Raw genomic sequence first — 25689 nt, forward strand, 5'->3', positions numbered from 1 at the left:
TAACTGTTTCTCCCCAGTCTTTTTGTGGCCTGGTGAGCCTACCTGAATTTCTAGTTTTGGCCTTTTCTGGGCTGACATGTCTTGTACTATAGGTGAGACCTCAACACAACACATTAGTTCTCTTAGCTAAATGCATGCTAATTCTAAAATAACTTGTAAAACAGAAACCTAATTGCCTTAGTCATATTTTATGCTTCTATTTAAATACTACAAAGACTACTGAACATCTCTGTATTATCCTGAGATTCTTAATGTACTTTCTGTTTGTTATCAGTGGTTCATTAACTGGGATTTGGAAGACTCCCCTGACATCTGATTCCCCTCCCCAGATATTCAGTGTAATTCTGAATCCTTTAGTTTCAATAATTGAATCTAATTTAAATTTTCATAAATATATCAATTTATTCACCAATCAACATTTACTGAACACCAACTACTGTGAGACACAAAAACAAACAAGATACACTTTCTAAAGAGATTCCAGTCTGATTTGGAAAAGATATATGAAAATTGGAAATAATGATACAATGTTACAAAAATGACAAGCAGCATGGAAGAAATGCCTAGTGAGGAGAAGAGCAAAGAGTTTTGTGAGGAAATAACAGGGGTGGTGACCAAGAGTGTCAGGCTGCGTCAGCACAGGCGTGGTCGAGAGGAGCTACCCCACATCTGAGGTCAGGGGCGGTGGCCAAGAGAAGCACCCCACGTCCAAGGTCAGGCACGGTGGCCGAGATGAGCTACCCTACGTCCGAGGTCAGGGGCAGCAGCCGGCCAAGCTACCCCACGCCCGAGGTCAGGGGTGGCGGCCGAGAGGAGCGACCACACGCCGGAGGTCAGGGGAGCCAGCCGAGAGGAGCAACCCCATGTCCAAGGAGCGGAGGCTGCACAGGCACAGGAGGGCCAAGAGGAGCTATTCCACGTTCAAGGTCAGGAGGGGCGGCCGTGAGGAGACACCCCTCGTTCGAGGCTGCGCTTGCTGGAGCAGCCGTGAATAGATACCCAATGTCCAAGGTAAGAGAAACCCAAGTAAGATGGTAGGTGTTGTGAGAGGGCATCAGAGGGCAGACACACTGAAACCATAATCACAGAAAACTAGCCAATCTGATCACAAGGACCACAGCCTTGTCTAACTCAATGAAACTAAGCCATGCCGTGTGGGGCAACCCAAGACGGGTGGGTCATGGTGGAGAGGTCTGACAGAATGTGGTCCACTGGAGAAGGGAATGGCAAACCACTTCAGGATTCTTGCCTTGAGAACCCCATGAACAGTATGAAAAGGCAAAATGATAGGTACTGAAAGGGGAACTCCCTGGGTCGGTAGGTGCCCAATATGCTACTGGAGGTCAGTGGAGAAATAACTCCAGAAAGAATGAAGGGAAGGAGCCAAAGCAAAAGCAATACCTAGTTGTGGATGTGACTGGTGACAGAAGCAAGGTCCAATGCTGTAAAGAGCAATATTGCATAGGAACTTGGAATGTCAGGTCCATGAATCAAGGCAAATTGGAAGTAGTCAAATAGGAGATGGCAAGAGTGAACGCTGACATTCTAGGAGTCAGTGAACTAAAAATGGACTGGAATCGGTGAATTTAACTCACATGACCATTGTATCTACTACTGTGGGCAGGAATCCCTGAGAAGAAATGGAGTAGCCATCATAGTCAACAAGAGAGTCTGAAATGCAGTACTTGGATGCAATCTCAAAAACGACAGAATGATCTCTGTTCGTTTCCAAGGCAAACCATTCAGTATCACAGTAATCCAAGTCTATGCCCCAACCAGTAATGCTGAAGAAGCTGAAATTGAACAGTTCTATGAAGACCTACAAGACCTTTTAGAACTAACACCCAAAAGAGATGTCCTTTTCATTATAGGGGACTGGAATGCAAAAGTGGGAAGTCAAGAAACACCTGGAGAAACAGGCAAATTTGGCCTTGGAGTATGGAATGAAGCAGGGCAAAGACTAATAGAGTTTTGCCAAGAGAACGCACTGGTCATAGCAAACACCCTCTTCCAACGACACAAGAGAAGACTCTACACATGAACATCACCAGATGGTCAACACCAAAATCAGACTGATTACATTCTTTGCAGCCAAAGATGGAGAAGCTATATACAGTCAGCAAAAACAAGACCGGGAGCTGACTGTGGCTCAGATCATGAACTCCTTATTGCCAAATTCAGACTTAAATTGAAGAAAGTAGGGAAAACCACTAGACCATTCAGGTATGACCTAAATCAAATCCCTTATGATTATACAGTGGAAGTGAGAAATAGATTTAAGGGACTAGATCTGATAGACAGAGTGTCTGATGAACTATGGACGGAGATTTGTGACACTGTACAGGAGACAGGGATCAAGACCATCCCTATGTAAAAGAAATGCAAAAAAAGCAAAATGGCTGTCTGAGGAGGCCTTACAAGTAGCTGCGAAAAGAAGAGAAGCGAAGTGCAAAGGAGAAAAGGAAAGATATAAGCATCTGAATGCAGAGAGAGATAAGAAAGCCTTCCTCAGCCATCAATGGAAAGAAATAGAGGAAAACAACAGAATGGGAAAGATCTCTTCAAGAAAACTAGAGATACCAAGGGAACATTTCATGCAAAGATGAGCTCAATAAAGGACAGAAATGGTACGGACCTGACAGAAGCAGAAGATATGAAAAAGAGGTGGCAAGAATACACAGAAGAACTATACAAAAAAGAGCTTCACGACCCAGATAATCACAATGGTGTGATCACTCACCTAGAGCCAGACATCCTGGAATGTGAAGTCAAGTGGCCTTAGGAAGCATCATTTCGAACAAAGCTAGTGGAGGTGATGGAATTCCAGTTGAGCTCTTTCAAATCCTGAAAGATGATGCTGTGAAAGTGCTGCACTCAATATGTCAGCAAATTTGGAAAACTCAGCAGTGGCCACAGGACTGGAAAAGGTCAGTTGTCATTCCAATCCCAAAGAAAGGCAATGCCAAAGAATGCTCAAACTACCGCACAATTGTACTCATCTCACACGCTAGTAAAGTAATGCTCAAAATTCTCCAAGCCAGGCTTCAGCAATACGTGAACCGTGAACTTCCAATGTTCAAGCTGGTTTTAGAAAAGGCAGAGGAGCCACAGATCAAATTGCAACATCCACTGCATTATGGAAAAAGCAAGAGAGTTCCAGAAAAACATCTATTTCTGCCTTATTTACTATGCCAAAGCCTTTGACTGTGTGGATCACAATAAACTATGGAAAATTGTGAAAGAGATGGGAATACCAGACCACCTGACCTGCTCTTGAGAAACCTATATGCAGGTCAGGAAGCAACAGTTAGAACTGGACATGGAACAACAGACTGGTTCCAAATAGGAAAAGGAGTACGTCAAGGCTGTATACTGTCACCCTGCTTATTTAACTTCTATGCAGAGTACACCATGAGAAACGCTAGGCTGGAAGAAGCACAAGCTGGAATCAAGACTGCCGGGAGAAATATCAATAACCTCAGATATGCAGGTGATACCACCCTTATGGCAGAAAGTGAAGAGGAATTAAAAAGCCTCTTGATGAAAGTCAAAGTGGAGAGTGAAAAAGTTGGCTTAACGCTCAACATTCATAAAACTAAGATCATGGCATCTGGTCCCATCACTTCATGGCAAATAGATGGGGAAACAGTGGAAATAGTGTCAGACTTTATTTTTTGGGGCTCCAAAATCACTGCAGATGGTGAATGCAGCCATGAAATTAAAAGATGCTTACTCCTTGGAAGGAAAGTTATGACCAACCTAGATAGTATATTGAAAAGCAGAGCTATTACTTTGTCAACAAAGGTCCATCTAGTCAAGGCTATGGTTTTTCCAGTGGTCATGTGTGGATGTGAGAGCTGGACTGTGAAGAAAGCTGAGCGCTGAAGAATTGATACTTTTGAACTGTGGTGTTGGAGAAGACTCTTGAGAGTCCCTTGGACTGTAAGGAGATCCAACCAGTCCATCTTTAAGGAGACCAGTCCTGGGTGTTCACTGGAAGGACTGATGCTGAAGCTGAAACTCCAATACTTTGGCCATCTCATGGGAAGAGTTGATTCATTGGAACAGACCCTGGTGCTCAGAGGTATTGGGGGCAGGAGGAGAAAGGGATGACAGAGGATTAGATGGCTGGATGGCATCACTGACTCGATGGACATGAGTTTAAGTGAACTCTGGGATTTGGTGATGGACAGGGAGGCCTGGCATGCATGATTCATGGGGTCGCAAAGAGTCCGACACGAATGAGCGACTGAACTGAACTGAACATTCTTAAGCTGTTGAAGATTTATGTCTTTATCCATTCCTAAACACTTGGCAAAAATGATGATGCTCCTATTAGACAGCATGAGACATACCGTTAGATAGCCCTTTAGCTTGGAGGAATTCTGTCTTCAAGACCTGCTTTATAACCTTTTGTTATAAATTTAAAACATTTCAATTTGGGTAACCAAACAAACATTTTTAGGAATTAGGTAAGGCCCCTAAGGATAGAACTAGGTCAGAAGAAGTCAAAGTTCCTCCAAAGTTATCCACACTTACATGCTTAATAAAATATATAAAAGTGGGACCTCCCTGGTGGTCTAGTGGTTGGGACTCTGTGATCCCTATGCAGGGGGCCTGGGTTCGATCCCTGGTCAGAGAACTACATCTCACATGCTTCAACTAAGACCCGGCACAACCAAATAAGTGTTTTTAAAAAATACATAAAACTTCATGTCTGCAAAAATTTTTTTTACTAAGCACAATTTTATTCCATGTCAAAGATGAACAGATACAATGAAGGAGTCTCAAGTTTCTGGACCTTCATTTACTTTTAAAACAACTAAGAGTTTGGGAAAAAGAATTCCTGAAGCCTATTCCTACTATAATACTATGATAATAATACGCCAGAATATTACCAAAACTGGATGATTGAAAATGAGACAATTCGACTGAATACTCACTTGGACACATTGCCCACTACTATTGTTTTCTTTACAAAAAGTCGTGAAGTCTCATCTCCTGTAAGATCAGTATTCCGCTGCTCTGTTTTATGGGAGCCAGCAATACTAGAAGTGTCCTAGAAAAAAATCATAATCAAATTTCATTTTCAATTTGTATAATTTTCAATAAGTAGAAACCACAAAATCATACAAGGTACAAATGGACTAACTCAATTTTTCTTTTTTTTAATTACAAAATTCTCTGGTTTTATGGCTCCTCTCAGAGTATGAAAGAATAATTTTACTGTAATTTTTCTATTATAGAAAAAGTCTGTACACTGTAACTCCACATATATGTGTGTTTTTAATAGTCATACATAGCAGCTTTTATATGCAAATAGGATGTAGAAGAATACATAGGAAACTACTACAAAGGTTACCTCTGGGAAATGGGAATGGGTGATAGGGTCAATGAAATTTACCTTTTTTCCAACCTTCTGTACTATTACAAATTTTTCAGTAAGAAGCAGTTTACATATAATGGTTAATTTAAAGTTTGACTATGGAGAAAGACAGCCAGTGTTTAAGACTTGGACCTTACATTTACTGGATGTATCATCTTGGTAATCACTTAACTTCTCTGTCTCAGTTTCCTCATCTATAAAATAAGGGTGATAATAGTATGCATCTCAGATTGTTTTGTACAGTTCTTAGAAAGTGCCTGGTACACAGTAAACACTAAGTATATTACATAAACGTGAGCATGTATGTTACATAAAAGATAGCAGCCTTCTGAACCCTATGACTAGCATGACCTAAATTTATCTTAATTAAAAAAGAAAAACATATACAGTATTTCCCCATAATTTATACAACAACTAAATCCAAATATTAACAGTTCTGATTTGGGGTAGTTTAATTACGAATGACTTTTCTGTTCTCCCTTACTTTTCTGTAGTTTAAAATTTTCAACAATGAACTGAATGAATTTGTAATCAGAATTTTTTGTTGGGGGGGGTGGCGGTGAGTCATGCCACACAGCATGTAGGATCCTAGTTTTCCCGACCAGGGACTGAACCCATGCCCTCTGCACTGAAAGTGCAGCCTTAACCACTGGACTGCCAGGGAAGTCACCAGAAAATATTTTTATCAAAAATAACCAAATCTTTGATGTCTGAGTATGTGGAAAGCAACCTAGGAATTTCCTCTATCACAGAACATCTGGTTGAGAAAAACCACTGGTCTTTCCTAATGAGGATTTGATAGTCAAGTATTATACCAAGAATTTCATAGCAGTGTGAGACGGGAATTCAAATAACAAACTGACAGGATCAAAGAGTAATAAACAGTTTTCAATTCTACTTATTATTTTTCAAGTTTCTTTCAGTTATTAAAGCATCTTAGAACATTAAATTTCAAAGAGGAACTACTGAAGAGACACTGCTCTTGAGAGAATAAACCTGATAAAGTAGAAAGACCTTGGGCAAAGTTAAGGTACTGCCAACTCCTCAAGGTTTCTTTCCTCCTATCTACATGAATGGCATCTGGGAGAGTTGGGCAATGATCAGAGATTTGAATTGTAAAGTCAGAAAGACAGAGGTTTAATTCTCAGTTCTGATACTTGTGGACAACTATAACCTTAACCTCATAGAGACTGAGTTTCCCCATCTCTAATAGTGATAATCAACTTATATCTTATAATTCCAATAAAATGAAATACTGTGTGTATACTTAATAAATATTGGTTCCCTTCTCTTTTGGCTCCCTTCCACCCATCCAACTATATACCCTTCCAGTATTTCGGCTTGGTCTCTGCTCCGTGTTGCTTGAGAGTCTTTCTTCTATATCCATATTGCTGTTAGTGTCTTTGTCAGATAAGAAGTCATTGTGTTGAGATAAAGAATCACTTTCTGAATGATTGGCTGATGGTGTTTCTGATCTCTGATTGGCAGGAGATGATGACCTAGATGGTGATTCCAAAAATTTCTTGATAGCAGGATGATTAAAAACCATTGTATCACATGTCTTTGATCCCTGCAAAAATGAAAGTAAGCAAAACAAACTTTAAATCATATCCAGCGAAAGTAGGCAAAAATTTGATCTTTCCAAAAACCCTTATCTATTTCGGGATCGTGGCTGTGCTGTGCTTAGTCACTCAGTCGTGTCCGACTCTTTGTGATCCCATGGACTGTAGCCCACCAGGCTCTTCTGTCTACAGAACTCTCAGCCAAGAATACTGGAGTGGGTAGCCATCTCCTTCTCCAGGGATCTTCCCGACCCAGGGACTAATCAGGTCTCCTGCACTGCAGGCAGATTCTTTACCATCTGAGTCACCTATCCCCATAAAATAGAGTCCAAATCAACAAAAACTGCAGAATGAGAAATAATTATGCAAAGGTCCTAACACTAAAAGCTAAAGATTCAAGTTCTCAGAAGGTAAATGAAAAGTAAAGATAAATATACACTAATAGTAACACATGGAAGTCAGATTTGACTTTAAAAAATGTCTCATATTGCTTGATTCAAATACATCATCCATTCTAAATAAAACACTCCTGTAAGAAATATAAAGATTTTTAAAAAGCATATATAAAATGACTCCCACATAGGACAAAGTATAGCACAGTCCAGCACTGAAGCCAGCCTGGGGTATTTTTTGTGTCTTATTACTTACACATAAAACAAGAAGAGTTGTTACTTGATACAGATATACTGTACTACTGATACACTGTAGTAACTTCCAAGAAGTGAGTTTTAGAAATTATTTAATTGAAATTAAAATAATTGTTTTAGTGAGTAAGAGAGTCAGAGACTAGTGTTTCAGAATTCAAAGCAACAAAGCTTAATTTCAAAAATAAAAGTTTACTTTACAGCTATAAATGTATTTTGTTAGAGGAAACTAAAAATAAATTTTAAGTGGCAGATCATGATAGACAAAATATACTTAAATATCCTTAAATAAATCCTAATCAGAATATAACAAAAATCAGTGCATTTTAGACCATCAAATAGCACAGTTCAGTACTGTTAAATAGTTTTTTTTAAAAAAGGGCAACAAAACATCAAATGAATAACCAGCTCTTCAGAGGAGCTACAGTCCTATGTAACACAGCTGCTAGTGCTCGACGTCCATCTTGTTGACTCCAATGGCAAGCTATATAACAGATGACATTGGAATCTGCCCTGGGTTGAACAGTTATCTCCCACAAATTCTTGTCCACCTAGAACCTATGAACGTTTCTATTTGAAAATCAGTTCTTTTCAGATGTAATCAAGTTAAGATGATGTCATATTGGATTTGGGGAGGCCTCACTCTGGTGGCTCAAATGTAGGAGACCCAGATTCAATCCCTGGGTCGAGAAGATCTCCTGGAGAAGGAAATGGCAACCCACTCCAGTATTCTTGCCTGGAAAATCCCATGGACGGAGGAGCCCGGTAGGCTATAGTCCATGGGGTCGCAAAAAGTCGGACACGACTGAGCGACTTCACTTCACTTTCACTCAAATGACTAGTGTACTACAAGGAAAGTTGGATACAAAAAGAAAAAGAGAAGACACGTAGAGAGAAAAGTCTATGTGAAGTTAAAGGCAGAAACTGGAATGATGCAGCTACAAGCCAAGCAATGCCAGGTACCGCCAATAACCACCAGATGCTAGAAGAATCCTTCCCTAGAGTCTTGAGGGAGCATGGCCTACCCAACACACCTTGATCTTGGCCTGCTAGCTTCTAGAAGCATGAGATAATAAACTCCTGTTGTTTTAAGCTATCAGGCTTATTGTAACTTGTTATGGTAGCCCAAGAAAAGTAGTTCAGACTCTAAAATGTAATACAGAAACTTCTGTAGTAGAAGAAACTACTACTATCTAAGATTAATCTCAAATAACGCTTCAAATTTCTCCAAGTATCATGGATAGCCTAAAGCTCCACGGGATGACAAGACGACCCATACATGACAGGTATCTCTTATCAGCCGAAACCACAGGGAATGGCGGAAAGCAGTATGCCACCACACTCCCCTCCACGAACCCTGACTGAATCCTGTCAAAAAAAAAAACCAGCTTTGAAGATATTCTGGGGAAAACTGAGAAAAAGCTGAATATGGATTGGTTATCAAATAATATTAGGGGCTAATTCTCTTAAGTATTATGACTACACAGAAGACGATCTTAGGATTAAGTATTTAGGGATGAAGCATCATGATGCTTAGAACTTACTTTTTAAGGTTTCAGAGAAAAATAAAGATGATAAAGTAAACTTGGCAAATTGTTAAAATTGTTGAAGCTAAGTGATGCATAAACAAGTACTTATTTCACCTTTTCTATATATTTGAAAATTTTCCAAAGTAAGCAGGAAAAAAATCAGGACTTCTTGAATAGGGTAAATCTGCTACTGCTACTGCTAGATCACTTCAGTCGTGTCCGACTCTGTGCAACCCCACAGACGGCAGCCCACCAGGCTCCCCCATCCCTGGGAATTCTCCAGGCAAGAACACTGGAGTGGGTTGCCATTTCCTTCTCCAGTGCATGCAAGTGAAAAGTAAAAGTGAAGTCGCTCAGTTGTGTCCAACTCTTAGCAACTCCATGGACTGCAGCCTACCAGGCTCCTCTATCCATGGGATTTTCCAGGCAAGAGTACTGGAGTGGGGTGCCATTGCCTTCTGCCATTCATTAGCAGTAAAAGAGAAAAATCAGTCGATCTATAATTTACGCCAAAGCCAACTATAAGGAAATGAACAGGAATAAGGCAAGTTAAAACTGAGTTACACTCATCTTTGTATCTGCAAACCTAACAACAGTGCTAAAAATTAAAGAAGAATTAAGTGAAAGAAAATAAAATGTTAGTTATCATTATTGACAGTGCAGAGAGGTATACCTGAAGGATATGAGTGAACACAATGATAACTGTATGTATTAATATATACCCAGGAAGGCAGGCTAGGCTTCTTGAATTCAAAAGATCAATATGAGAAATTTTTGAAGGCAGGGATTCCACATCAACACTAATTTCTCTTCACACATCTATATAGGTGGTCAGAAATGACTGCTTACGAGGAAAACTTACCTCAGAAACTTTCAGAAGTCCTGCAGAAGCATAGTAGTTTGCAACAATGCAGGCACGAAGTTTATCCATCATCCTTCTTGCCTCAATCAGTCGCTAAAATAAATGTTATTTTTAAAAATGGAAATAACAGAAGATATATACAAATAATTCATAAATAAGAAATGCAAATGACCCCAAAAAGTAATCAAAGAAAAACTAATAGAAACGACCATTTCCACCTCAGATTGGCAAAATATTTAAAAGGATGACAAAATATGATGTTTGCAAGAATATATAGACATATTAATAAATATGTATATTCATTGAGAAATGTCCACAAAGACATTTATTTGTGGTTGTCCACAAAGCACAAGAGCAAACAGGAATTATCTTTTGGGATAGAATTTCAAGTGATTTTTTTATCTTTTTCCACCATTTCATTTGAAGGAAAAAAAAAAAAAAAACATAGGTCTTTCTCCCGTGAAATGCGAAAGCACCTTTTAAAAGAACATCAAAGGGGAAAAATACACTGTAATTCTACTTCAACAGATTTTTTAAAATTCATTACATACAGTTTTTTCAATAGTTTTGTTTTTTTCACTGTAAGATCATTATACCTGGTCAATGACCTCAATTTCATGTTCCTTATTCTTCATTTCAAGTGCAAATTGTTCCTTGATAATAGTCTCAATTTTCTGCACAGCAGCATCTCGAGCTGCACAAAGAACATAAAATAATCCAAGTCAGTATGCAATTAGTCAGTTGCTATCTTGATTCAAGCAACAAAAGCAATCCCAGAACAGTACCTCTGAAGTGGGGAGCCTAATGATGATCACCACAACCAATAATGAAAAGTTAACATCACTAATATTCAAACAAACTGATATTATGTTTTCTGACACGATACACTGACAAGACTCCACCGCTCTGTGGCACTCCTTCTAAAAATGCTGTCTCTAACCACAGTGAACATCAGACAAACCTAAATTGAAGGACACTACAAAATTAACTGGCCTATATATTCAAATATTAAAGTCAAGAAAGACAAAGAAAAGTTGAGGTGACTACAAGAGACTAAAGAGATATAACAACTAAACCAACTGCATGATTCTGGAGAGGGGGCAACAGTTATAATACTGGGACAACTTGTAAATCTTGAATGTGGACTGCAGATTAGATATGATGTAAAATGTTAAAATTTCCTACTTCTGCTCACTGTACTGTGGTTACATAAGAAATCTGTTCCAAGGAAATATACAAGTGTTTACAAGTGTCTAATATATCTTCTGATGACTTAGAAAAAATGATGTGCATATATATCTGCTTGCACAAATGCACATGTGTGTTTGGGTTGGGGGTGGGAGCAAAGAATGATAAACTAAATGAGGCAAAATGAAAACAACTGGTAAATTAATCTGGGAAAAAGACATGCAAGTTTTCCTTGTGATTTTTCTGACTGAAACCATATCAAATTCAAATTACCAAAAAAGAAAAAGAAACCTATGATGATTCTGAGAGAAACATGTGTTGACTTCCGAAAAACCATAACCTTAAGGGAGAAAGTAAAGAGTTAGCTATAAGGAGAGGCAGTCTGTGACCTAAGAACAGTTCAAAAGAAGGCAGAAGGTAGATCTAGCAAGCAAGTCAGTAGTTTCTGATCACAACTATATGAAGGATACAGCAAAAAAGACACCTCTGAAAGCAATTTAATTCAGATGATGACTATTCAAAGTAATATGTAATTCAAAGAGTTAAAATATACTATGAAATGTTGATTGATTACAAGAGAATAAAAAAAGCTGAATGATTGCTTGAAAAACCTGGGATTTTGCATAATGATGCTGTGTGTGTAATATGAAATAACTACCACCCAGGCTTTGGGGTGTTTAAAAAATTACAGAGAAAATTTGGACCCTTGATCACCCATGTCATTTTCTCCCCATAATATATGCCACTAGACTAACAGTTTAAAACTAGTGCTAGCATAAGCATTCTTGTGGATATGCCTGCATTGAAGCAAATGACTAGCTTTCTTCATATCTGATGAAAAGAATATTGCCTAGTTTTATGGTATGTATCCTTGTATACATAAACCCTGTATATAGAAACCAGCTGATAATCTTAGGGGAGGCTAAATAAAAGTCAGAGAGACTGTTATCACTGAAGGTGGATTTATCATAAGCTCCTCAGAAGTAATTCTAAAATATCTCTTTCATGGAACAAGGAAAAATAACGCTAATAAAATGTTTGGGAACATGTTAGATTAGATTTAAACTGAAATTATGATGTTTCCTAAAGCAGCTTTCCCAATTCTTATTTTCATTATAAAAATTGATATGCCATGCTATACATTTGAATAATGAATTTAAGTTTCATGATACTTTCATATTTATTGGACTTGTTATTAAAAGCAAATAACATATCCTTCTAAATAAAATTACAACTGAATCGGAAGAAAAGCTGCAGTGAAATGTTTTTATTATTTGGAATTTGATTTGATAACTTTCAGTCCACAGAGACTTCTGGGGTCCATATGGCTTGACTGCACCTACACAGACAGGAGTTTCCTTCACCATTAACCTTGGGGTCCTTGATGTTTGTGGAGCTGCAATACCTTATGTATGACTCTGAGATCTTCAACTAGCTGTACTTACATAGATTTATTATTTAAATAAATAACAATATTTTGTTTTAAAAACTCAAATATAGCCACTTTTTTTTTGAGATAGCTTAAAACATTCTGGGTAATTGTAGATGATTTGGTCTTCAACTAATTATATGATCTTAGGCAAGTAACTTAATGCCTAAGTTAATGTGCCCCCACCAGAGCTAAGTACAGAGATCAGAGTTTCCCAAATCTCCATCATTTATATTCCACCTTCAAGTTACCTACCACATCTGAGAACCATGTGAAATATCTAAGTAAGGCCATTAAATAATATTCTTTAAAAATGTCAGCTCTTGGGTTAAATAAGGAGTCTGGCATGAATACATACACATTACTATATGTAACTTAGATAACAAACAAGAACCTACTGTACAGCTCAGGGAACTCTACTCAACATTCTGTGATAACCTATATGAGAAAAGAATCTAAAAAACAATGAATATATGTATAACTGAAACACTTTGCTGTATATCTGAAACTAACACAACATTGTAAATCAACTATACTCCAATAAAGCATCTTCCCAGGTGGCACAGTGTTCAAGAATCTGACTGTCAACACAGTAAACACAGAAACACAGTTTTGATCCCTGGGTCAGGAAGATGCCCTGGAGCAGGAAATGGCAACCCACTCCAGTTTTCTTGCCTGGAGAATCCCATGGACAGAGGAGCCTGGTGGGCTACAGTCCATAGGGTCGCAGAGAGTCAAACGTGACTGACTGACTATGCATGCGCACACACACTCCAATAAAATTAAAAATTTTTTTAAAGTTAGCTTTATCCTAAGCAGTAGCCATGAGACTACAAGTCAGAAGAGATCATTATCTTTTCTATTGACATTAATATTATTAAAATAAAACCCTCAATTCATGTACCACCTATAATCATTTCACATTTTAGTATACACATTGCTAAGACTAAGATCACATCTAACATACAATGACAGCGAAAACTTACAGCTTGTCTCATTATTAATGCTTTCACAGTGTACCTGCTTTATGTTCTGGCCTTTGATGGTACACATGGTATATTACTATGAAACAGAGTACTTAGCTAATCCCTCTCATAAACTTCTTCAAAATATACACAATAGTGGAAATGCATTTCATTTAATTTCCTATAAATCTAACAGGAAGGCATATGTCAACAAAGAAATAATTTCCTAAGGCAGGTGAAATTCTACCTGAATTCTCAATTGCTTTATGCCGCTTATTCGGAAGAGCCACAGATACATCCTCATAATCAGGGTCAGTTTCTTTGATTGTTCGCTTGATGCCAGACATGATGACATTCGTTCTTCACTGTGAAGCAATAATACATTAATTAATGACACTGCTTGGTCTCAACACTTATATGTGTACACAAATACAAAGGGAATAAATATTATATAATACAGAAGCTTGTAAGTCTGTGTAAATACACACACACCCTTTTTAAAATCAAAGGCATAACTTCAAAAGTTCACTGAAAAAAAAATCATCATCATCTGTTACAAAACACGGATTTCCCTTTCAAGAGAAAATACTTTAACAAGGCAACACATTGTTTAGACTTTCCAAAAGAAGCCTGGCTTTCACAGAATGGCCTTTGTAAGGAAAAGGAAAGAAACCAGATTTTCATGAAAACATGGTAAGCTCCCACAGTATCCTGGAATCCACAGTACATCGAATGAATTACAGAATATGAGCAATGTGTCTCAGTAAATAATTTAATGTACAAGTCCTTTCTCTGGTACTTACACATAAGCTATATAATAGGTACTTAATAAATATTACTGTTGCTGCTGCTGCTAAATCACGTCAGTTATATCTGACTCTGTGCAACCCCATAGACGGAAGTCCACCTGGCTCCTCTGTCCCTGGGATTCTCCAGGCAAGAACACTGGAGTGGGTTGCCATTTCCTTCTCCAATGCATGCAAGTGAAAAGTGAAAGTGAAGTTGCTCAGTCCTGTCCAACTCTTAGCGACCCCATGGACTGTAGCCTACCAGGCTCATCCATCCATGGGATTTCCCAGGCAACAGTACTGGAGTGGGGTGCCATTGCCTTCTCAGAAATATTACTGTTACTGATTATTATTATTCATAACAAACTGTATAGATATATTAAACTAACAAGCTTGCAATACAGTAAACAAGTCCTAGGTATATAAGTCTTTGAATAAAATGATCCCATAAATCTTTAAATCTGCACTGTCCCAATAATGAGCCACTAGTCATATGCAGCTCCTTAAAGTTAATCCAAATTAAATAAAATTTAAAATTCAGTTGCTTTTCCTACATTTCAGAACACTGTTGTTGTTCAGCCACCCAGTCGTGTCCGACTCTTTGCAACCCCATGGACTGCAGCACACCAGTCTGCCTTCTTTACAGTCCAGCTCTCACAACGGTACATGACCACTGGGAAGACCATAGCCTTGGCTATAACAGACCTTTGTCGGCAGAGTAACGTCTCTGCTTTTCAATACACTGTCTAGGTTTGTCATCATTTTTCTGCCAAGAAGCAACTGTCTTCTGATTTCATGGCCACAGTCACCGTCCAGTGATTCTGGAGCCCAAGATGAGGAAATTTGTCACTACTTCCACCTTTTCCCCTTCTATCTGCATTGCAGTAATGGGGCCGGATGCCATGATCTTACTTTTTTTAATATTTAGTCTTAAGCCGGCATTTTCACTCTCCTCCTTTACCCTCATCAAGAGGCTCTTTAGTCCCTCTTTGCTTTCTGCTATGAGAGTGGTGTCATCTGCATAGCTGAGTTTGTTAATGTTTCTCCTGCCTATCTTGATTCCAGCTTGTAACTCATCCAACCCAGCATTTCTCACGATGTGCTCAGTGTATAGGTTAAACAAACAGGGTGACAGCAAGACAGCCCTCTTGTACTCCTTTCTTGATCTTGAACCAGTCAGTTGTCCCATACAGGGTTCTACCTGTTGCTTCTTGACTCACATACAGGTTTCTCAGCAGACAGGTTAGATGGTCAGGTATTCCCATCTAAGAGCTTTCCACAGTTTGTCATGATCCACAGAGTCAAAGGCTTCTGCATAGTTGATGAAACAGAGACAGATGTTTTTCTGAAATTCCCTTGCTTTCTCTATAATCCAACAAATGTTGGCAATTTGGTCTCTAGTTCCTCTTTCTTTTCTAAACCCAGCTTGGACATCTGGAAGTTTTGGGTTTACATAATGCTGAAGCCTAGCATGCAAGATTTTAAGCATGACTTTATTAGCATGGGAGATGAATGAGACTGTCCGATGGTTAGCACATTCTTTGGTACTACCATTTTTGGGAACTGGGATGAGGACCTTTTCCAGTTCGGTAGCAACTCCTGGGTCTTCCAGATTTGCTGACATAATGAATGCAAAACCTTGATGGCCACATTCAAGTGCTCAATAGCCGTAAGTGGTTAGTAGCTACTAAACTGGACCAAGATCCAGAACATTTTACTACTTCAGGAAGTTCCCTCTGACACGCCTCCTCTCAGTGTGTTTCATTGAGCATTTATAATATTTCATGAGCCAGTTTAGGAAACACTGTCCAGATCACCACTGTCCAAAAGACACATAATGTGAGCCACAAACAGAATTAAAATTTTTCTAGTGGCCACATTTTAAAAAGGAAAAAGAAATTAATTTTAATAATATATTTCATTTAACTAATGTACCCAAAATATTATCATTCTAATGATATAATCAATATAAACAAATTATCAGTAAGATAGCTTACGTTCTTATCTTTGCACTAAGACTTTTACACTTAGAGCACACCTCAGTTTGAAGCAGTCAAATTACAAAGGCTGAATAAGCACTGCGTATGGCTGGTGTTTCCCTTACTGGGCAGTGAGTCTACTGACATACAGCTTAGAAAACAGGTTCGGGGAGGTTAGAGGAGGTGCCCCTTAGAGGATTAATCTATGACACAGAAAAGACAAGAAGAGCTCCCTGATTTCCAAATCTCTCCTTTACCACTGATGGAGATTATTTATATAACCAAAGACAAAAATATACAATATGAATTTATTAAATCAATAAAAAGTTTTAAAATAAAATTAATGAAAATAAAACATTAACTTGAAAATATTTATTTTTTTATCCACTCAGTTCAAACAGAAATAACAACTTAAAAGCCTCTCAGCTCTCACTCAGTCCAGTTCTTTCACTCATCTCAGAGGTACAAGTAGGAGAGGCTGGGAGAGACTCATTATGTAATTTTATGAATGTAGGTAAAATCATGGATCTAGGAAAACGTTTTTCCTATCATTGTTATCTTTAAAGCAGCCCTAAGCCTAAAAAGACCCTGATGCTGGGAAAGATTGAGGACAGGAGGAGGAGGGGACGGCAGAGGATGAGATGACTAGATGGCATCACCGACTAAATGGACATGAGTTTGGGTAAACTCCGAGAGCTGGTGATGGACAGGGAGGTCTGGCGTGCCGCGGTTCATGGGGTTGCAGAGTTGGACATGACTGAGCGACTGAAGTGAACTGAAGCCTTAAAATGTCCTACAGCATTTATAAAAATCCCCCAACATTTAGAAACATTCTAAATCAAGCCCTTTAATGTTTGTTCACAATCATCATCTACCAGCTCTAATTTAGAATACAGGTGAGTATTTTTGGAGAGGTCCTGAATCCAACTATTATTTTCTATTTTTAAAGCTTATAGAAAGTGAGAGTAAGGTATTATTCTTCTAGCCTTCTTCGTTTGGCCTGCAACTAGTTACAGAAAACCTGAAAAACTCTTGGGCAGTTACACAAAGAACACTTTCTTAAAAATCAATAAACCCCATTCCTTTTCCTTGCATACAGAAAGACAACAATGAAAAAAACCTCCTACTCAAGATAAACCTGGAATCAGAGGGAGATACAGTCCAGTTCCTGTCTGCTTTTCGCCATACCATTTCCTCACTGACCAACTATCTTCTACAGTTTGCCAAGAGTCTTACTGGATTATCTATAAAGATGAGTGAGTCCAGCACCACCTTCACTCATTCATCCTGTGGACTTCATAATCTTCGTATTCTCCTCCCACACCTCATCTCCCCAAGTACTCTCTTGAGCAATGGTGGCTCCTCCCGCAAAAGGTTGGGGATTCTTGAAGAACATAGTCTTTTGTTTTACTGTCACTTAAGGGACAAAGCAAAATTCTCTCTTGACTTTTGCTCTAAAACTGGGAGAATAGAAGGAGGAAAAGAGAAGAATATGGTGGTGGAGCAGAGGTGGGCTGAGTAAGGAAGAAAACCAATGAGTGAACTTCTGCTGCCAAGGTAATTCATATATCATGCAGCCACTATGAAGCTTTCCTGTTATCCCTGGGTGTAGATTTGAGTTCCTGATGAACATATTCAGGAAGATTTATGTTTTAATGAGCATTTTTAATAATTCAGATCTGTTTCTGTCCTAAAGAACAATATTAAAGGACACACCTGGCACATTCAAGTATATGCTAGCTAAGGGTAGGCACATCTAAGGCCGGCTCTCACCATGATGTAGTGAGTGGAATGCATAACAAATGATCCATGTAACAGTAAGTTTTGGATTCATCTTGTTTAACCCTGAGATTTATGAAAAGGAAATATGAACAGCTGTTAGTGTCAGGCTCAAGTCTGAAACAAAATGTCCTATTAATCCTCTTAAGGTTTTGAATCAAATGAAATTGAAAAGAATACTGACATGTAAACTGTTTTTTTTAAATCAGTTACTGTTTATAATTGGTGAGAAAGGATTTTCTCCATACCAAGAGACCAAATCCAAATTCAGAAAAGTATGTAATGCTGAATCCTCTAATTTAAAATTTTTGTCTCTCTGAACTAGCCTCTTTATAAAAAGTAAACACTATCAACTTAAACTTTAAAAATACACATTTCCCCACATAGCCATGTACAATGTAAGAAAGCTAAACTACCTTGTTATCACACCCATTCAAATAAGATAAACAAGTCTGAGTTTTTGAAAAAGGTTAAAGACCAAAACCAAAACAAAATCTTTTAATGCTCTATACTTTGAAATAAATGCCAAAATAAAAATAAATTTTTAAAGAAAACTGTGTAATTTAAATATAAAAAAATGATGTAATATAGAGTCACTAGAAATTCTTAGTAAAAGGTTCTCAAAGGTTTACTAAAAGTTCTCAAGCTAGACAAGATGTAGAATCTCTAGAAAGAATCTAGTCCTTGGAAACCTGTCTTACAAATACCAAACCGTATAAGATATGGACAACTCTTGAAATTAAATCTGATAAGGTTCTTTGAAACTTTGCTAAGTGAGGTACCTTCTCAATATACAGTTCCATGATGTCATGGCATTTGAATCTCATCAGAATCACTGAGTTCTGTGCTTTCACTAAAGATGACTTTTCCTATCTGATTTAAGAGGGGGGATGAGAGTAGCAATACAACCATTTTCCATCTGCTTCCATACAATGTTCCTAACATGTTAATAATGATTTTGTAATTCTTTAGCCCTGTCCTTTTTATATTTTTCATTTTAAAGTATCTTCTCCTTGGTAAATAAGATAACCAGTGCTCCTTTATTAAGCATTTGAATTAAAGAATCCGTTCTCCCCTATTAACCAAATAAACATTTCAAAAATATCTACAAAAAACGAAACAGGAGAATGGGTAAACAACTGTAGTATAACTAATGAACTCCTGATCCAACCGACAACAGGAACAGATCTCAAAATACTTATGGTAAGTAAAAGAAGCCAGACACAGAATTATTATACACACACACATGCAAACAAAAAGATAGTAGCCATGGCAAGATTAATAACAGAGAGAATAAATTAAGGCAAAAAACATTTAATACAGAAAAGAGTATGTTACTATTAAAAGACACAATCACAAAGATACATCAAACTATACATCAAACAACATCATGTCAAGGCATACAAAACAAACCAGAAATACAAGAATTTAAGAAAATCACAATCATAAGAGAATTTGAACATGCATCTCTCTAAATAAATTTAGAAGATTAAAAAAAAAAAAAAACAGATAAAAATACAGATGACATACATAATGCAATTTACAAGCCAGACTTTACAACTCTGAACCTAAAGGAATATTGTTTGAAATAGCTATAAAAATCCATTAAATTAAATCATGTAAGTTATATGAAGAAACTGCAAAATTAGGAAATGTTATAACCATATTCTGATTTCAATAAAATTAAACATGACAATAACAAAAACTCACTATGATATGAAAGAAGAAAATCAGAATAACAAACTATTTTTAAATTATCAACAAAAAGAATATACCTAAACCTATAGTCAAAAGGCATCCTTAGAGGGAAAGGAGACTCCAATTTCGTTTGTAAATATGCACAGATACAAAATGAAATCCAGCAGGATATTAAAAGAATAGTTCATCATGACTAGAAAGTTTTATTACCAGCAATAAAGTATTGGGGAGATCCTGAAGCAAGGTGATTTCCACTACATATGTCTAACACTGGACCTTTAGGAATATTTAAATCAACTGACTTTCAGTAATCCAAATACATATCATCCATTTCATAAATTACATTTTGCAAACTAAAAATAGCCAGCTTAAGAGAAGATTTGGTTCTGATATTCACTTAAAGTGGTACTGACAAAAACTCAATCCTAGTTATTCTACGCAAGGTTTTATACACAAAACCAAGCACACAGTAGTCTCCCCTTATCTGTGGGGGATATGTTTCAAGACCACCAGTGAATGCCTAAAACAGGATACTACTGAACCCTGCTTTCTGTTCATGTCTGCCACCCACAAATTTAATGCCTTTTCCATCTTTAACTCATCTGGTATGGGAAAAAAATAGGTCTTTTTTATTTTTAGACCTATAACAGCCACAATGTTAACACTGGACCTGAATGGTGGGAAGCTGACAGAGGTTGGTTATTAGCACCAAAGTGACCTGAGCCACTCAGCTGATGTGTCCATCCCAATGTGACATGTAAACAGCTGAGCTCAAAAAAACTATTTCATTATTTAAGCACTACATATTTCAGGTCCAAGACACCTACTTTCCTACTATAAACAAAACTGCTTAAGACACAGAAGTTGCTATATAAGGTCTGTCCCAGGATGCATTCAGGACAGAACTCTGCCTCCAATCTTACAAAGTAATAAGAAAAGGAATTTAAGATCAAAGAGCTAGTCTAAATTATAGGTGCCCTGCTTCTATCCATTGTTATTACTGCAACAACTGGAGAGCTGGCCTGAGGTAGGTTTTACTGTTCCTTTACCCCATCCCTTTAACATACTCCAGACTGAGCCATCTGGGATTTTTAGGAGATATTTAGGATATTTAGTATATTGAGATACTTACGGCAAATTCTTCTTAAGTGGACAAAAGGTAGGCCATATAACATCCCTGTAACTTCCTTAGGGCCACTTTTGGACAAAAATCATTGGAATTATCTAAAGTGGTAATTCTAACTCATATGACAACTTTGTTGTTTCAGTTATGAAGCCATAAAAGTTTTCTTTCCAAGAGAAGCCAAAAAAAAAAAAAAGTGGGGAGGGGGAGGTTTGTCTTTAGTCCCCGTTGGAAAGGAAAGGAAGGAACTGGACCAGATCAAGACTGTGTCAAACTCCTGGACACAGTCACTGAGAATATGTAAATTAAGCCAAATCTTGCACACTTCACTAAACAGGGATTTTTCACTAGAGCTTTCAAACTGACAATAAATCCTATGGGGATAAGTCTCATGCCTTTCTACCAGGAGCTGAGATGCTAGAAAGAAAACTAGTACCTTAAAACATAAGATACTTTAAAAAAATTGGTTTTTCTTTGGATAAACACTGCCTAAATCTAGAAAATCTACCTATTTACAAAAATGTACCTATTCATTTTCTGGAATTAGATATAGCAATAGTTGCACCATTTTGTAGGTATACTAAAAAAAATACATTTACACTTTAAAAGAGTGAATTTTATGGTATGTGAATCAGATCTCAAGAAAGCTATTACCAAAAAAAATAACAATGACAAACTTATGATTTATTAACCTTAAACAGAAATCAACTTACAGATTACCCTCCCCCAAATATGCATGTATGTGCTGTGTGTGCACATTCAGGAAGGCAGGACAGTCAGCTGGGGATTCAACACTACCAAGACCAGAGGCACAGACTGTTAACACTTTAAAACTTAATTTTTCATTGAATAGTTCAGATATTCAAAAAAGTATAAAATGACCAGTGAGAGGGACACAAGGAGGTTCAAAAGTATTAGCAATCTCCTATTTCTTAAGCTGGGTTGTAGCTAAGTATGTATTTGATACCTTATTTGTCTTCTTTAAAACATACCTTCTTATTATATGTGCTCTTTAGCATATATATATATGATGTATTTCACAATTTTCAAAAATAAGTTTAAAAATAAATTATGTACATATTATGGGATAAGAAGCAGAGACATTACTTTGCCAACAAAGGTCTGTCTAGTCAAGGCTATGGTTTTTCCAGTGGTCATGTATGGATGTGAGGGTTGGACGATAAAGAAAGCTGAGCGCTGAAGAATTGATGCTTTTGAACTGTGGTGTTGGAGAAGACTCTTGAGAGTCCCTTGGACTGCAAGGAGATCCAACCAGCCCATTCTGAAGGAGATCAGCCCTGGGTGTTCATTGGAAGGACTGATGCTAAAGCTGAAACTCCAATACTTTGGCCACCTCATGCGAAGAGTTGACTCATTGGAAAAGACCCTGATGCTGGGAGGGATTGGGGGCAGGAAGAGAAGGGGACGACAGAGGATGAGATGGCTGGGTGGCATCACCGACTCAATGGACATGAGTTTGAGTGAACTCCGGGAGTTGGTGATGGACAGGGAGGCCTGGCGTGCTGCGGTTCACAGGATCTCAGAGTCGGACACGACTGAGCGACTGAACTGAACTGATGGGATAAATCAGTTCCACTGTAATGTGACATATGCATTCTTAAAAATCATCACACCATAAAATTGCATAATGAAAACCATAAGGCTTATGGGGAAAATGGGTTTGGGCACAACATGCAAACATTTTAGCAGTGACACTTAATTTAAAAAAGATAATCAAAAAAGGAATCTAATAAAAATGGCAGCAGAGTTTTACACATTAAATGGGTTAAGAAATACATAAATGCTACAACAAATATGACACTTTACCTTGTGAAATTAAGTTTTACTTGTGGAAGTGAGCATTGAAAGGTTACAGCTTACCATGAAGTGGTAGTAGGCTAATCTGAAATCAACAGAAAACTTTAATAACACCAGATGAGGACAGGTGTAGCTCATAACACAGAAGTAAACTGAGGTTGCTGGAGGTTACCTAAGGTGTGTACCTAGGAGGGGTCTGCATACTTCTGCTGTGGTTCAGTTCAGCAGGGTGCATTTTTTCGCATTTACCTAGCATTTCTTGCAGATGAAACACAAAACGTAAAATGTGAAATCCACATTATACTCAAATAGTTCCATAACATATCCACTGTATTAAAACAAACTAATGCTTTCTTCTTTCTTTTTTAAAAAAATATTTGTTTATTTTTGGATGCACTGGGTCTTCATTGCTTCTTTGTGTGGGCTTTCTCCAGTCAGAGCAAGCGGGGCCTACTCTTCAATGTGGTGCGCGGGCTTCTTCTCATTGTGGAGGCTCTTCCTGTTGCAGAGCACAGGCACTAGAGTGTACAGGTTTCAGTAACTGCAGCTCAAGGGCTCAGTTGCTCTGTGGCATGTGGAATCTTCCCAGACCAGGGATTGAACCCATGTCCCCTGCACTGGCAGATTCTTATCCACTGCACCACCAGCAAAGTCCAAATTTGTGTTTTCTTATAGCAAAACTGTTTTGCAATGTAGCCATTAAAATAAATGTGCTGATACACAAATACTTCTAAAATACATTGTAAAGTGAAAAAAACCAAGGTGCAAATGGTTTGTATACTTTGCTTCTATGTAAACTAGAAGAAAGAGCAAAGCGATACCACTACCCCCACAAATGCTGGTAGATGCTGTGTAGATTTTTCTAGAAGAAAGGATAAAAAATGAATAACAATAGTTGCCTCTGGGCAGTCGTTTTGCTTTTCATTTTACTCCTCACTACACTGTCTGAATTTTCTAACCATGTACATGCATTATTTAGGGAGAGGAAAATACCAAAAGGACTAACCTGGTAGATGGATTATGGGTGTCTTTATGCCTCTTTCTCTTTTCTTGTTACTTCTCTGTATGTTGAAAAGACAAACCTACAGAGAATGTGAAATAGCTGGAACTCGCATTCATTGGTGGTGGGAACGTAAAGACAGTAAAATTACTCTGGAAAACAGTTTGGCAGTTTGTAGCTAAGTCGGCAGAGAACCTGCCTGCAATGCAGGAGACCCAGGTTCAATTCCTGGGTTGGGAAGATCCCCTGGAGAAGGAAATGGCAACCTACTCCAGTATTCTTGCCTGGAGAATTTCAGGAACAGAGGAGCCTGGCAGGCTACACAGTCCATGGCCTCACAAGAGTCAGACTCAACCGAGTGACTAAAGCAGCGCCGCCGCCACCACATGACCCAGCCATTCCACTCCTACGTATTACCCAAGAGAAATAAAAGCTTATGTCCATACAAAAACAAATGTTCACAGCAATTTTATTTGTAATAGCCAAAAACTAGAAACAACCCAAATGTCCATTAAAAGGTGAATGGATAAACAAACTGCGACACATCCATACAGTATATCCATCAGTAAAAAAGAATTAACTGATACATGCAACACAACACGAATTAATCTCAAAACGATACCCAGGAAAAGAAGCTAGCTTAAGAAAAAAGAATATACTACAAAGGTAACATTTTTACAAAATGAGAACAAGTCTATAATGACAGAAACCTGATCAGTGGTTGTCCTGGTATGAGGAAACAATAGGGAGAGGATAAAGAAGGATCCTCAAGGGACAAGAGAAAAAACTGGGGGCCGATACATATGTTTACTATCTTGACTGTGGTGATGTTTTCATAGATGCATAAATTTATCAAAACTTACCATGTCATACAGTTTATATGTGTGCAGTTTGTGGTATGCCAACTGTCCCTCAATGAAGCTATTTAAACACACACAAATATTAAATATAGACTGTCAAAAAATGTAAAAAGAATACACAGTGTGAACCTTCACACATTGTTGGTGGAAGTGTAAAATAGTGCAGCTGCTGTGGAAAAGTTTGGCAATTCCTCAAAAAGTTAAACACAGAATTACTATGTGACCTAGCAACTCCACACCTAGGTAAATATTCAACAGAACTGAAAACATATGTCCATACAAAAACTTGTATGTGTGTGAATGTTCACAACATTATTCTTAACAGTGAAAAAAAATGGAAGCAATTTAATGTCTATCCTTTGATGACTGGATAAACAAAATGTGGTAAGAGTCATACAATGGATTTTTAAGCAATAAAAGAGGATGAAGTACTGACACATGCTACTACACAGATCAACTCTGAATATACCATACTAATTAAACGAAAGAAGCCAAATACAAAAGGCCACATTTATTTAATAAGGTTGGTGCAAAAGTAATTGTGGCTTTTCATTGCTGAATTTTGCCATTTGATATTGGAATACATTCTTAAATAAATGTGGTTATGTTATACATCATTTTATTTTTTTATACATCATTTTAATATGCATTTCTCACTTTGTTTTTTTTTAGCTAATGATTTATTACTGTGTATTTTCTATTTATTTTAGACTATGGTAATGATGATAGACAAAAAGCAAATTCAAGTGATTTTCTTATTCGAGTTAAAAATAGGTCATAATGTAGTGCAGACAGCTCACAACATCAACAACACATTTGGTCCATGAACTACTAACAAATGTACAGGGCAGTGGTGATTCCAGAAGTTTTGCAAAGGAAATGAGAGACTTGAAGTTTAGGAGTATAGCGGCCAGCCATCAGAAGTTGACAACGACCAACTGAGAGCAATCAAAGCTGATCCTCTTACAGCTACACAAGTTGTTGACAAAGAACTCAATCTCGACTATTCTACGGTCATTCAGCATTTGAAGCAAACTGGAAAGGTGAAAAAGCTCAATAAGTGCGTGTCTCATGAGCTG

At 37.7% G+C, this 25689-nt stretch overlaps 1 protein-coding gene across 12 annotated transcripts in view; it reads right to left on the reverse strand.

The window, feature by feature from the left end:
* Positions 1 to 25689, reverse strand: part of YEATS2 (YEATS domain containing 2) — a 102660-nt gene that overhangs the window by 68135 nt on the left and 8836 nt on the right. For 10 of the 12 annotated variants that reach the window (XM_024984769.2, XM_024984827.2, XM_024984851.2 and 7 more), the window contains exons 2-6: positions 13813 to 13930; positions 10580 to 10677; positions 9984 to 10076; positions 6711 to 6956; positions 4944 to 5059 (exon numbers count right to left, since the gene is read on the reverse strand). In XM_024984769.2, coding sequence (XP_024840537.1) covers positions 4944 to 5059; positions 6711 to 6956; positions 9984 to 10076; positions 10580 to 10677; positions 13813 to 13912 — 653 coding nt within the window. In that variant the 5' untranslated portion in view covers positions 13913 to 13930. Of the gene's footprint in view, positions 1 to 4943; positions 5060 to 5523; positions 5581 to 6710; positions 6957 to 9983; positions 10077 to 10579; positions 10678 to 13812; positions 13931 to 23756; positions 23833 to 25689 lie in introns of those variants that run through there. The other 2 variants (XM_059881300.1, XM_059881441.1) reach the window with 2 other exon arrangements.

The sequence above is a fragment of the Bos taurus genome, chromosome 1, assembly GCF_002263795.3.
Source record: "Bos taurus isolate L1 Dominette 01449 registration number 42190680 breed Hereford chromosome 1, ARS-UCD2.0, whole genome shotgun sequence".
Classification (NCBI taxonomy): domain Eukaryota; kingdom Metazoa; phylum Chordata; class Mammalia; order Artiodactyla; family Bovidae; genus Bos; species Bos taurus.